At 59.2% G+C, this 12,438-nt stretch overlaps 1 protein-coding gene across 9 annotated transcripts in view; it reads left to right on the top strand.

Moving 5' to 3' along the window:
* cacna1fb (calcium channel, voltage-dependent, L type, alpha 1F subunit) overlaps nucleotides 1-12,438 on the top strand; it is a 263,577-nt gene that overhangs the window by 223,341 nt on the left and 27,798 nt on the right. For 8 of the 9 annotated variants that reach the window (XR_011591270.1, XM_070872741.1, XM_070872737.1 and 5 more), the window contains 6 exons: nucleotides 284-412; nucleotides 1,604-1,669; nucleotides 7,563-7,654; nucleotides 7,912-8,071; nucleotides 10,392-10,519; nucleotides 12,291-12,387. Coding sequence is in view for 8 of the 9 variants with exons in the window: in XM_070872741.1 (XP_070728842.1) it covers nucleotides 284-412; nucleotides 1,604-1,669; nucleotides 7,563-7,654; nucleotides 7,912-8,071; nucleotides 10,392-10,519; nucleotides 12,291-12,387 (672 nt within the window). In the remaining variant the exon portion in view is untranslated. The remainder of the gene's footprint in view (nucleotides 1-283; nucleotides 413-1,603; nucleotides 1,670-7,562; nucleotides 7,655-7,911; nucleotides 8,072-10,391; nucleotides 10,520-12,290; nucleotides 12,388-12,438) is intronic. The other variant, XM_070872742.1, reaches the window with a different exon arrangement.

Here is a 12,438-nt window from a genome sequence, read left to right as displayed (position 1 = left end):
GCGGCGCTCCCTCAGTACCGCCCCTCCGACAGTGCGGCACTCCCTCAGTACCGCCCCTCCGACAGTGCGGTGCTCCCTCAGTACTGCCGCCGGGGGAGTGTTGGGCCTGGGTTATGGGGCTCGAACCCACGACCTTCTGACTCAGAGAGCGAGACCCCCTGAGCCACAGCTGACATGATGGGATTTGCGCCAAGTGTGACTGTTGGGGATGAATGCGTCGGGCGACTTGCCAATGATCAGCACTGACCTGTGTTCCCTTACTCTCCGCTGCCGCCTCGCTCAGAGCTCGGAGGACAGCTCCCGGATCTCCATCACCTTCTTCCGACTCTTCCGTGTGATGCGCCTTGTCAAGCTGCTGAGCAAAGGGGAAGGAATCCGGACCCTCCTCTGGACATTCATCAAATCATTCCAGGTCCGTGAGCAGAGAGAGCAACGGCCCAGTCTGTGTACAGGGAGCGTTACTCTATCTAATCCCCTGTACCCGCCCTGGCAGTGTTTGATGGGACAGTATGGAGGGAGCTTTACTCTGTATCTAACCCCCTGTACCTGCCCTGGGAGTGTTTGATGGGACAGTATAGAGGGAGCTTTACTCTGTATCTAACTCCCTGTACCTGCCCTGGGAGTGTTTGATGGGACAGTGTAGAGGGAGCTTTAATCTGTATCTAACCCACTGTACCTGCCCTGGGAGTGTTTGAGGGGACAGTGTAGAGAGAGCTTTACTCTGTATCTAACCCCCTGTACCTGCCCTGGGAGGGTTTGAGGGGACAGTGTAGAGGGAGCTTTACTCTGTATCTAACCCCCTGTACCTGCCCTGGGAGTGTTTGATGGGACAGTGTAGAGGGAGCTTTACTCTGTATCTAACCCCCTGTACCTGTCCCAGGCGTGTTTGATGGGACAGTGTAGAGGGAGCTTTACTCTGTATCTAACCCCCTGTAACTGCCCTGGGAGTGTTTGATGGGACAGTGTAGAGGGAGCTTTACTCTGTATCTAACCCCCTGCACCTGCCCTGGCAGTGTTTGATGGGACAGTGTCGAGGGAGCTTTACTCTGTATCTAACCCCGTGCTGTGCCTGCCCTGGGAGTGTTTGATGGGACAGTGTCGAGGGAGCTTTACTCTGTATCTAACCCCCTGTACCTGCCCTGGGAGTGTTTGATGGGACAGTGTAGAGGGAGCTTTACTCTGTATCTAACCCCCTGCACCTGCCCTGGGAGTGTTTGATGGGACAGTGTAGAGGGAGCTTTACTCTGTATCTAACCCCCTGTACCTGCCCTGGGAGAAGGGGGCAGGAATCGATCGGGGGAGATGTGTGCAGAGTGCCGAGGGGTTCAGTCGCTGAAGCTCTGTGTCACCGGGCAGGAGGTTCACTTGTTCCAGTCTGGGCTGTGGGAGATGTCTCTGCCTGTTCGGTGGGGTAGAAGTGGGGAGCTCCTTCCTGGGCAGGGTATCCCGGATCACCAGCTCACACGTCAGCTTCCGCTGCTATCAATAGGGCTCCGCGACCCTGGAGGGGGAACTGGGGAGGGATTGAGTGAGTCCCATTGATCTGCAGGACTGTGTTTGGCTCTACAATGAAAGGACTCTCTCTCTCGCTCTCCCATCGCAGGCCCTGCCCTATGTCGCTCTGCTGATCGCCATGATCTTCTTCATCTACTCGGTGATCGGAATGCAGGTACGGATCAACAACTCCTTGTCTCCGGGCCTCCCCTAGCAACCAGGCCCCCCCAGCAACATAGAAACATAGACATAGAAACATAGAAAATAGGTGCAGGAGTAGGCCATTCGGCCCTTCTAGCCTGCACCGCCATTCAATGAGTTCATGGCTGAACATTCAACTTCAGTACCCCATTCCTGCTTTCTCGCCATACCCCTTGATCCCCCTAGCAGTAAGGACCTCATCTAACTCCTTTTTGAATATATTTAGTGAATTGGCCTCAACAACTTTCTGTGGTAGAGAATTCCACAGGTTCACCACTCTCTGGGTGAAGAAGTTCCTCCGCATCTCGGTCCTAAATGGCTTACCCCTTATCCTTAGACTGTGACCCCTGGTTCTGGACTTCCCCAACATTGGGAACATTCTTCCTGCATCTAACCTGTCTAACCCCGTCAGAATTTTATATGTTTCTATGAGGTCCCCTCTCATTCTTCTGAACTCCAGTGAATACAAGCCCAGTTGATCGAGTCTTTCTTGATAGGTCAGTCCCGCCATCCCGGGAATCAGTCTGGTGAACCTTCGCTGCACTCCCTCAATAGCAAGAATGTCCTTCCTCAGGTTAGGAGACCAAAACTGTACACAATACTCCAGGTGTGGCCTCACCAATGCCCTGTACAACTGTAGCAACACCTCCCTGCCCCTGTACTCAAATCCCCTTGCTATGAAGGCCAACATGCCATTTGCTTTCTTAACCGCCTGCTGCACCTGCATGCCAACCTTCAATGACTGATGTACCATGACACCCAGGTCTCTTTGCACCTCCCCTTTTCCTAATCTGTCACCATTCAGATAATAGTCTGTCTCTCTGTTTTTACCACCAAAGTGGATAACCTCACATTTATCCACATTATACTTCATCTGCCATGCATTTGCCCACTCACCTAACCTATCCAAGTCGCTCTGCAGCCTCACAGCATCCTCCTCGCAGCTCACACTGCCACCCAACTTAGTGTCATCCGCAAATTTGGAGATACTACATTTAATCCCCTCATCTAAATCATTAATGTACAGTGTAAACAGCTGGGGCCCCAGCACAGAACCTTGCGGTACCCCACTAGTCACTGCCTGCCATTCTGAAAAGTACCCATTTACTCCTACTCTTTGCTTCCTGTCTGACAACCAGTTCTCAATCCATGTCAGTACACTACCCCCAATCCCATGTGCTCTAACTTTGCACATCAATCTCTTGTGTGGGACCTTGTCGAACGCCTTCTGAAAGTCCAAATATACCACATCAACTGGTTCTCCCTTATCCACTCTACTGGAAACATCCTCAAAAAATTCCAGAAGATTTGTCAAGCATGATTTCCCTTTCACAAATCCATGCTGACTTGGACCTATCATGTCACCTCTTTCCAAATGCACTGCTATGACATCCTTAATAATTGATTCCATCATTTTACCCACTACCGATGTCAGGCTGACCGGTCTATAATTCCCTGTTTTCTCTCTCCCTCCTTTTTTAAAAAGTGGGGTTACATTGGCTACCCTCCACTCCATAGGAACTGATCCAGAGTCAATGGAATGTTGGAAAATGACTGTCAACGCATCCACTATTTCCAAGGCCACCTCCTTAAGTACTCTGGGATGCAGTCCATCAGGCCCTGGGGATTTATCGGCCTTCAATCCCATCAATTTCCCCAACACAATTTCCCGGCTAATAAGGATTTCCCTCAGTTCCTCCTCCTTACTAGACCCCCCGACCCCTTTTATAACCGGAAGGTTGTTCGTGTCCTCCTTCGTGAATACCGAACCAAAGTACTTGTTCAATTGGTCCGCCATTTCTTTGTTCCCCGTTATGACTTCCCCTGATTCTGACTGCAGGGGACCTACGTTTGTCTTTACTAACCTTTTTCTCTTTACATATCTATAGAAACTTTTGCAATCCGTCTTAATGTTCCCTGCAAGCTTCTTCTCATACTCCATTTTCCCTGCCCTAATCAAACCCTTTGTCCTCCTCTGCTGAGTTCTAAATTTCTCCCAGTCCCCAGGTTCGCTGCTATTTCTGGCCAATTTGTATGCCACTTCCTTGGCTTTAATACTATCCCTGATTTCCCTTGATAGCCACGGTTGAGCCACCTTCCCTTTTTTATTTCTATGCCAGACAGGAATGTACAATTGTTGTAGTTCATCCATGCGGTCTCTAAATGTCTGCCATTGCCCATCCACAGTCAACCCCTTAAGTATCATTCGCCAATCCATCTCAGCCAATTCACGCCTCATACCTTCAAAGTTAGCCTTCTTTAAGTTCTGGACCATGGTCTCTGAATTAACTGTTTCATTCTCCATCCTAATGCAGAATTCCACCATATTATGGTCACTCTTCCCCAAGGGGCCTCGCACAACGAGATTGCTAATTAATCCTTTCTCATTACATAACACCCAGTCTAAGATGGCCTCCCCCCTAGTTGGTTCCTCGACATATTGGTCTAAAAAACCATCCCTTATGCACTCCAGAAAATCCTCCTCCACCGTATTGCTTCCAGTTTGGTTAGCCCAATCTATGTGCATATTAAAGTCACCCATTATAACTGCTGCACCTTTATTGCACGCACCCCTAATTTCCTGTTTGATGCCCTCCCCAACATCACTACTACTGTTTGGAGGTCTGTACACAACTCCCACTAACGTTTTTTGCCCTTTGGTGTTCTGCAGCTCTACCCATATAGATTCCACATCATCCAACCAGGCCCCCTCTAGCAACCAGGCCCTCCCAACAACCAGGCTCCCCCAACAACCAGGCCCCCCCACAGCAACCAGGCCCCCTCCAACAACCAGGCCCTCCCCTAGCAACCAGGCCCCCCCAACAACCAGGCCCTCCCAACAACCAGGCCCCCCCACAGCAACCAGGCCCCCCCAACAACCAGGCCCTCCCCTAGCAACCAGGCCCCCCCAACAACCAGGCTCCCCCAACAACCAGGCCCCCCCACAGCAACCAGGCCCCCCCAACAACCAGGCCCTCCCCTAGCAACCAGGCCCCCCCAACAACCAGGCCCTCCCAACAACCAGGCCCCCCCACAGCAACCAGGCCCTCCCAACAACCAGGCCCTCCCAACAACCAGGCCCCCCCAACAACCAGGCCCTCCCCAGCAACCAGGCCCCCCCAACAACCAGGCCCCATCAACAACCAGGCCCCCTCTAGCAACCAGTCCCCCGCAACATCCAGGCCCCCCCAACAACCAGGCCCCCCCAACAACCAGGCCCTCCCCAGCAACCATGCCCCCCCAACAACCAGGCCCTCCCCAGCAACCAGGCCCCCCCAACAACCAGGCCCTCCCCAGCAACCATGCCCCCCCACAACAACCAGGCCCTCCCCAGCAACCAGGCCCCCCCAACAACCAGGCCCTCCCCAGCAACCAGGCCCCCCCAACAACCAGGCCCTCCCCAACAACCAGGCCCCCCACAGCAACCAAGCCCCCCCACAGCAATCAGGTCCCCCCAACAACCAGGCCCCCTCTAGCAACCAGTCCCCCCCAACATCCAGGACCCCCCAACAACCAGGCCCCCCCCAACAACCAGGCCCTCCCCAGCAACCAGGCCCCCCCACAGCAATCAGGTCCCCCCAACAACCAGGCCCCCTCTAGCAACCAGTCCCCCCCAACATCCAGGACCCCCCAACAACCAGGCCCCCCCAACAACCAGGCCCTCCCCAGCAACCAGGTCCCCCCAACAACCAAGCCCTCCCCAGCAACCAGGCCCCCCCACAGCAACCAGGCCCCCCCAACAACCAGGCCCCCTCTAGCAACCAGTCTACCCCAACAACCATGTTCCCCCCAACAACCAGGTTCCCCCACAACAACCAGGCCCCACCCCCCAGCAACCAGGCCCCCCCTAGCAACCAGGCCCCTTCCCCTAGCCAGTAGGACCCCCCCTAGCAACCAGGTCCCCCCAACAACCAGGCCCCCGCAACAACCAGGCCCTCCCTAGCAATCAGGCCCCCCCTAGCAACCAGATCCCCCTAGCAACCAGGCCCCTCCCCCTAGCCAGCAGGACCCCCCCCTAGCAACCAGGCCCTCCCCAACAACCAGACCCCGCCCAGCAACCAGGCCCCCCTCAACAACCCGGGCCCCCAAACAACCAGGTCCCCCTAGCAACTAGTCCGCCTCTAGCAACCAGGCCCCCCCCCTAGCAACCAGGCGCCCCTAGCAACCAGGCCCCCCCCGCAGAAACCAGGCCTCCCCAGCAACCAGGCTCAAGCCAGCAATCTTCACCAGGCTCCTTAGCAACCAGTCAAAAGGCCCCCAGTAACTGGTTTCGGCTCACACGGCCCCCTCATCGCTTTGTCACATTCCTCTCTCCCAAGTCGGAAGGCCCAGGCCCAACACTTCCCCGGCACCAGTACTACCGCACTGTCGGAGGGGCGGTACTGAGGGAGCCCCGCACTGTCAGAGGGGCGGTACTAAGGGAGCCCCGCACTGTCGGAGGGGCAGTACTGAGGGAGTGCCGCAATGTCGGAGGGGCGGTACTGAGGGAGCACTGTCGGAGGGGTGGTACTGAGGGAGTGCCGCACTGTCGGAGGGGCAGTACTGAGGGAGTGCCGCACTGTCGGAGGGGCAGTACTGAGGGAGCGCCGCACTGTCGGAGGGGCAGTACTGTGGGAGCGCTGCACTGTCGGAGGGGCAGTACTGAGGGAGCGCCACACTGTCGGAGGGGCAGTACTGAGGGAGCACCGCACTGTCGGAGGGGCGGTACTGAGGGAGTGCTGCACTTTCAGAGGGGCAGTACTGAGGGAGCACCGCACTGTCGGAGGGGCAGTACTGTGGGAGCGCTGCACTGTCAGAGGGGCGGTACTGAGAGAGTGCCGCACTGTCGGAGGGGCGGTACTGAGAGAGTGCCGCACTGTCGGAGGGGCGGTACTGAGAGAGCCCCGCACTGTCGGAGGGGCGGGACTGAGGGAGCCCCGCACTGTCGGAGGGGCGGTACTGAGGGAGCGCCGCACTGTCGGAGGGGCGGTACTGAGAGAGCCCCGCACTGTCGGAGGGGCGGGACTGAGGGAGCCCCGCACTGTCGGAGGGGCGGTACTGAGGGAGTGCCGCACTGTCGGAGGGGCGGTACTGAGGGTGTGCCGCACTGTCGGAGGGGCAGTACTGAGGGAGCGCCGCACTGTCGGAGGGGCAGTACTGAGGGAGCCCCGCACTGTCGGAGGGGCAGTACTGAGGGTGTGCCGCACTGTCGGAGGGGCGGTACTGAGGGAGCGCCGCACTGTCGGAGGGGCGGTACTGAGGGAGTGCCGCACTGTCGGAGGGGCGGTACTGAGGGAGCGCCGCACTGTCGGAGGGGCGGTACTGAGGGAGCACTGACGGAGGGGCAGAACTGAGGGAGCCCCGCACTGTCGGAGGGGCAGTACTGAGGGAGCCCCGCACTGTCGGAGGGGCGGTACTGAGGGAGTGCCGCACTGTCGGAGAGGCAGTACTGAGGGAGCACTGACGGAGGGGCAGAACTGAGGGAGCCCCGCACTGTCGGAGGGGCAGTACTGAGGGAGCCCCGCACTGTCGGAGGGGCAGTACTGAGGGAGCCCCGCACTGTCGGAGGGGCGGTACTGAGGGAGTGCCGCACTGTCGGAGAGGCAGTACTGAGGGAGCACTGACGGAGGGGCGGTACTGAGGGAGCACTGTCGGAGGGGCAGTACTGAGGGAGCGCCGCACTGTCGGCGGGGCGGGACTGAGGGAGCCCCGCACTGTCAGAGGGGAGGTACTGAGGGAGTGCCGCACTGACGGAGGGGAGGTACTGAGGGAGTGCCGCACTGACGGAGGGGCGGTACTGAGGGAGCACTGACGGAGGGGCGGTCTCGGAGGATGTCCAAAAGCAAGCTTGGTTTCCCAATGCTGACTCTCCTGCTTCCTCTCTGCAGACGTTCGGGAAGATCGCCATGCAGGACCACACGGAGATCAATATGAACAACAACTTTCAAACCTTCCCTCAGTCTGTGCTCCTCCTCTTCAGGTAAGGAGGCGGGGAGGGGGGGCGAGTGGTGGGTGGCCATTCATGGGGGATCCCTGACAGGGGATGGTGTTAGTCACTGAGGGGGCGGGGGCGGCACGTCAATGGAGTGGGGTCCACAGTAGAGGCGGGGAATCTGGGAGAGCCATATAGCGCCACCAGAGGTGGGAGGCTGGAACTGCAGCGTGACTTGATTACATCGGACTTTGCCAGTGTAAATCCCAACAGGAGCTGACCCTTGTTGTGCTTGGCATGGGCAGGTGTGCGACAGGAGAGGCCTGGCAGGAGATCATGCTGGCCAGCCTGCCGGGGAAGAAGTGCGATCCAGAGTCCGACTACGGGCCAGGAGAGGAGTTCACGTGTGGGAGTAACTTCGCCATCATATACTTCATCAGTTTCTTCATGCTGTGTGCCTTCCTGGTAAGCAAGGGACTCCAGCAGCACCGCTCCCAGCTCCTCGGGAACCCTGCTTCATTCAGCAGGTAGTCGGCTCTCCCATACTCGCCTCGGATTCAACACGTGTTCGAGCCCCATGATCCAGCCCAGTACTCCCCCGGGGCCAGTACTGAGGGAGCACCGCGCTGTCGGAGGGGAGGTACTGAGGGAGCGCCGCACTGTCGGAGGGGCAGTACTGAAGGAGCGCCGCACTGTCGGAGGGGCAGTACTGAGGGAGTGCCGCACTGTCGGAGGGGCAGTACTGAGGGAGCGCCGCGCTGCCAGAGGGGCGGTACTGAGGGAGTGCCGCACTGTCGGAGGGCCAGTACTGAGGGAGCGCCGCACTGTCGGAGGGCCAGTACTGAGGGTGCACCGCGCTGTCGGAGGGGCAGTACTGAGGGAGCCCCGCACTGTCGGAGGGGCAGTACTGAGGGAGCGCCGCACTGTCGGAGGGGCAGTACTGAGGGACCCCGCACTGTCGGAGGGGCAGTACTGAGGGAGCCCCGCACTGTCGGAGGGGCGGTACTGAGGGAGCGCCGCACTGTCGGAGGGGCGGTACTGAGGGAGCGCCGCACTGTCGGAGGGGCAGTACTGAGGGAGTGCCTCACTGTCGGAGGGGCAGTACTGAGGGAGTGCCGCACTGTCGGAGGGGCGGTACTGAGGGAGCGCCGCACTGTCGGAGGGGCAGTACTGAGGGAGCGCCGCACTGTCGGAGGGGCAGTACTGAGGGAGTGCCTCACTGTCGGAGGGGCAGTACTGAGGGAGTGCCGCACTGTCGGAGGGGCAGTACTGAGGGAGCACCGCACTGTCGGAGGGGCGGTACTGAGGGAGCGCCGCACTGTCGGAGGGGCAGTACTGAGGGACCCCGCACTGTCGGAGGGGCAGTACTGAGGGAGCCCCGCACTGTCGGAGGGGCGGTACTGAGGGAGCGCCGCACTGTCGGAGGGGCGGTACTGAGGGAGCGCCGCACTGTCGGAGGGGCAGTACTGAGGGAGTGCCTCACTGTCGGAGGGGCAGTACTGAGGGAGTGCCGCACTGTCGGAGGGGCGGTACTGAGGGAGCGCCGCACTGTCGGAGGGGCAGTACTGAGGGAGCGCCGCACTGTCGGAGGGGCAGTACTGAGGGAGTGCCTCACTGTCGGAGGGGCAGTACTGAGGGAGTGCCGCACTGTCGGAGGGGCAGTACTGAGGGAGCACCGCACTGTCGGAGGGGCGGTACTGAGGGAGCGCCGCACTGTCGGAGGGGCAGTACTGAGGGAGTGCCGCACTGTCGGAGGGGCAGTACTGAGGGAGTGCCGCACTGTCGGAGGGCGGTACTGAGGGAGTGCCGCACTGTCGGAGGGGCAGTACTGAGGGAGTGCCGCACTGTCGGAGGGGCAGTACTGAGGGAGTGCCGCACTGTCGGAGGGGCAGTACTGAGGGAGTGCCGCACTGTCGGAGGGGCAGTACTGAGGGAGTGCCGCACTGTCGGAGGGGCAGTACTGAGGGAGTGCCGCACTGTCGGAGGGGCGGTACTGAGGGAGTGCCGCACTGTCGGAGGGCGGTACTGAGGGAGTGCCGCACTGTCGGAGGGGCAGTACTGAGGGAGTGCCGCACTGTCGGAGGGGCAGTACTGAGGGAGTGCTGCACTGTCGGAGGGGCAGTACTGAGGGAGTGCTGCACTGTCGGAGGGGCGGTACTGAGGGAGTGCCGCACTGTCGGAGGGGCAGTACTGAGGGAGTGCCGCACTGTCGGAGGGGCACGGATTCTATGTCTGACCAGAGTTGGAAACCACCACCTTTTACAGAAACAGGAGCAGTAGTCGGCCATTCGGCCCCTCGAGCCTGACCCACCATCCAATCAGATCGCGGCTGATCTTTGACCCCAACTCCACTTCCCCGCCCGATCCCTCGATTCCCCTCGAGCCCAAAAATCCACCGATCTCAGCCTTGAATATACTCAACGACTGAGCCTCCAGAGCCCTCTGGGGCAGAGAGTTCCAAAGATTCACCTCCCTCTGAGTGAAGAAATTCCTCCTCATCTCAGTCCTAAATGTCCGAGCCCTTATCCTGAGACTGTGTGACCCCTGGTTCTAGACTCCCCAGCCCCGGGGTGGAAACATCCTCCCTGCACCTACCCCGTCAATCCCCCTCACAATCCGACACGTTTCAGTGAGATCACCTCCCATTCTTCTGAACTCCAGAGAGTATCGGCCCAGTCTGCTCAATCTCTGCTCCTCGGACAATCCCCCCATCCCGGGAATCAGTCTGGTGAACCTTCGCTGGACCGCTCTGATTGATCGATTGTTCTCCCCTCCCCCACTGCAGATTATTAATTTATTCGTGGCCGTCATCATGGACAATTTCGACTACCTGACCCGCGATTGGTCGATCCTCGGCCCCCATCACCTGGATGAGTTCAAGAGGATCTGGTCGGAATATGACCCGGAGGCAAAGTAAGATCCCGCGATGGTTGGTGGGGCGGGGGGGGAGGAGGGGGACCTGCATCCGTATGGCGCCCGCCCCATCCTCCGGAACTCCCAGAGCGCTAAATTGCTATAAGGCCCATGAGGTTCAGTCGCTGTTTGGATCAAACGTCGGGGAGGTGACACAACAAGGCCCCACCAACAGCGGCTGATATCGAGGCCGCTCAGTCACTTTTCCCGATGGGTTGTGTCTGCGGGCGGAGTGTGGGACCCCAGCACACCTCCCTCGCTCTCTCTCTCTCTCCCCCCCCCTTTCATTAGGTCGTGGGTTCCAGCCCCAGCTCCAGAGACTCGAACCCCGTAATCCAGGCCCAACACTCAGTCCCTCATCCCCCGGGACTGTTCGGGTCAATCTCCCCTTCACCCTCTCCGAGGCCTTCACACCCTCCCCACAGTGCGGGGCCCTGAATTGGTCACACTACTCCGACTGGGGCCCACCCCTGGTCTTTTGTACTCTATACCTCTGATTATAAAGGCCAGGATCCCATCTGCCTCTTTAACAGCCTCATCATCATCATAGGCAGTCCTTCGATCGAGCATGACTTGCTTCCACACCCGTTCCCCGATGTTTCAGTGAAGGACCCGATATTCCCGATCCCGAACTACATCCTGAAGGGTGGAAGATGCCTGTGGGTGGATTGTTTTAACGTGGGGTGACCGTTGTACACCAGCCACCACACGGGTTCGACAGAGCGAGGTCTCGGTCCAGGGGCAAAGGGTTAACCAGGACCAGCTCTGCTGCACGGACCCAGAGCGCCCACATATCGCACAGTGTGGTCTGGGCCTGGGCCCCTGGGCCCTGGGCTCTCCTGGGCCCCGTACAATCCCTCGCCGCTCCTCCGCCATGATGTTCCAGGGCCGGTGCTCCTGCTCTATTTACAGCCCCGGCCTGTGGTGGTGTTCTCACACAGGTCGGGGCGGCCCATGGTGTTTAACAGTCTCATCAACCTGTCATGCCACCTTCAGAGGTCTGTGTACACGCACGCTGCCCCAGTCTGTGTACACGCACCCTGCCCTGGTCTGTGTACACACACACTGCCCCGGTCTGTGTACACGCACCCTGCCCCGGTCTGTGTACACACACACTGCCCCGGTCTGTGTACAGGCACCCTGCCCCGGTCTGTGTACACACACCCTGCCCCGATCTGTGTACACACACACTGCCCCGGTCTGTGTACACACACCCTGCCCCGGTCTGTGTACACACACCCTGCCCCAGTCTGTGTACACGCACCCTGCCTCGGTCTGTGTACACGCACCCTGCCCCGGTCTGTGTACACGCACCCTGCCCCGGTCTGTGTACACGCACACTGCCCCGGTCTGTGTACACACACCCTGCCCCGGTCTGTGTACACGCACCCTGCCCCGGTCTGTGTACACGCACCATGCCCCGGTCTGTGTACACACACACTGCCCCGGTCTGTGTACACACACCCTGCCCCGGTCTGTGTACACACACCTTGCAGGTCCCCGGTCTGTATACATACACCCCGAATTCCCTGGTCTGTGTACACACACCCTGCAGGTCCCCGGTCTGTGTACACGCACCCTGCAGGTCCCCAGTCTGTGCACACACACCCTGCAGATCCCCGGTCTGTGTACACACATCCTGCCCCGGTCTGTGTACACACACCTTGCAGGTCCCCGGTCTGTATACATACACCCCGAATTCCCTGGTCTGTGTACACACACCCTGCATTCTCCAGGCTGTTAACGTGTTCTCTGATCTCTCGCTCTGCAGGGGTCGAATCAAACATCTGGATGTTGTTACTCTGCTTCGTAGGATCCAGCCACCATTGGGCTTTGGGAAACTCTGCCCACACAGAGTGGCCTGCAAGGTGAGGGGGGGAGGGGGGAGAGAGGAGGGAGGGAGAGGGAGGGTGGAGAGG

Source organism: Pristiophorus japonicus, unplaced genomic scaffold (assembly GCF_044704955.1).
Source record: "Pristiophorus japonicus isolate sPriJap1 unplaced genomic scaffold, sPriJap1.hap1 HAP1_SCAFFOLD_356, whole genome shotgun sequence".
NCBI lineage: Eukaryota > Metazoa > Chordata > Chondrichthyes > Pristiophoridae > Pristiophorus > Pristiophorus japonicus.
The sequence above is the reverse complement of the archived record's forward strand: the minus strand, read 5'-3'. Positions and strand labels throughout refer to the sequence as shown.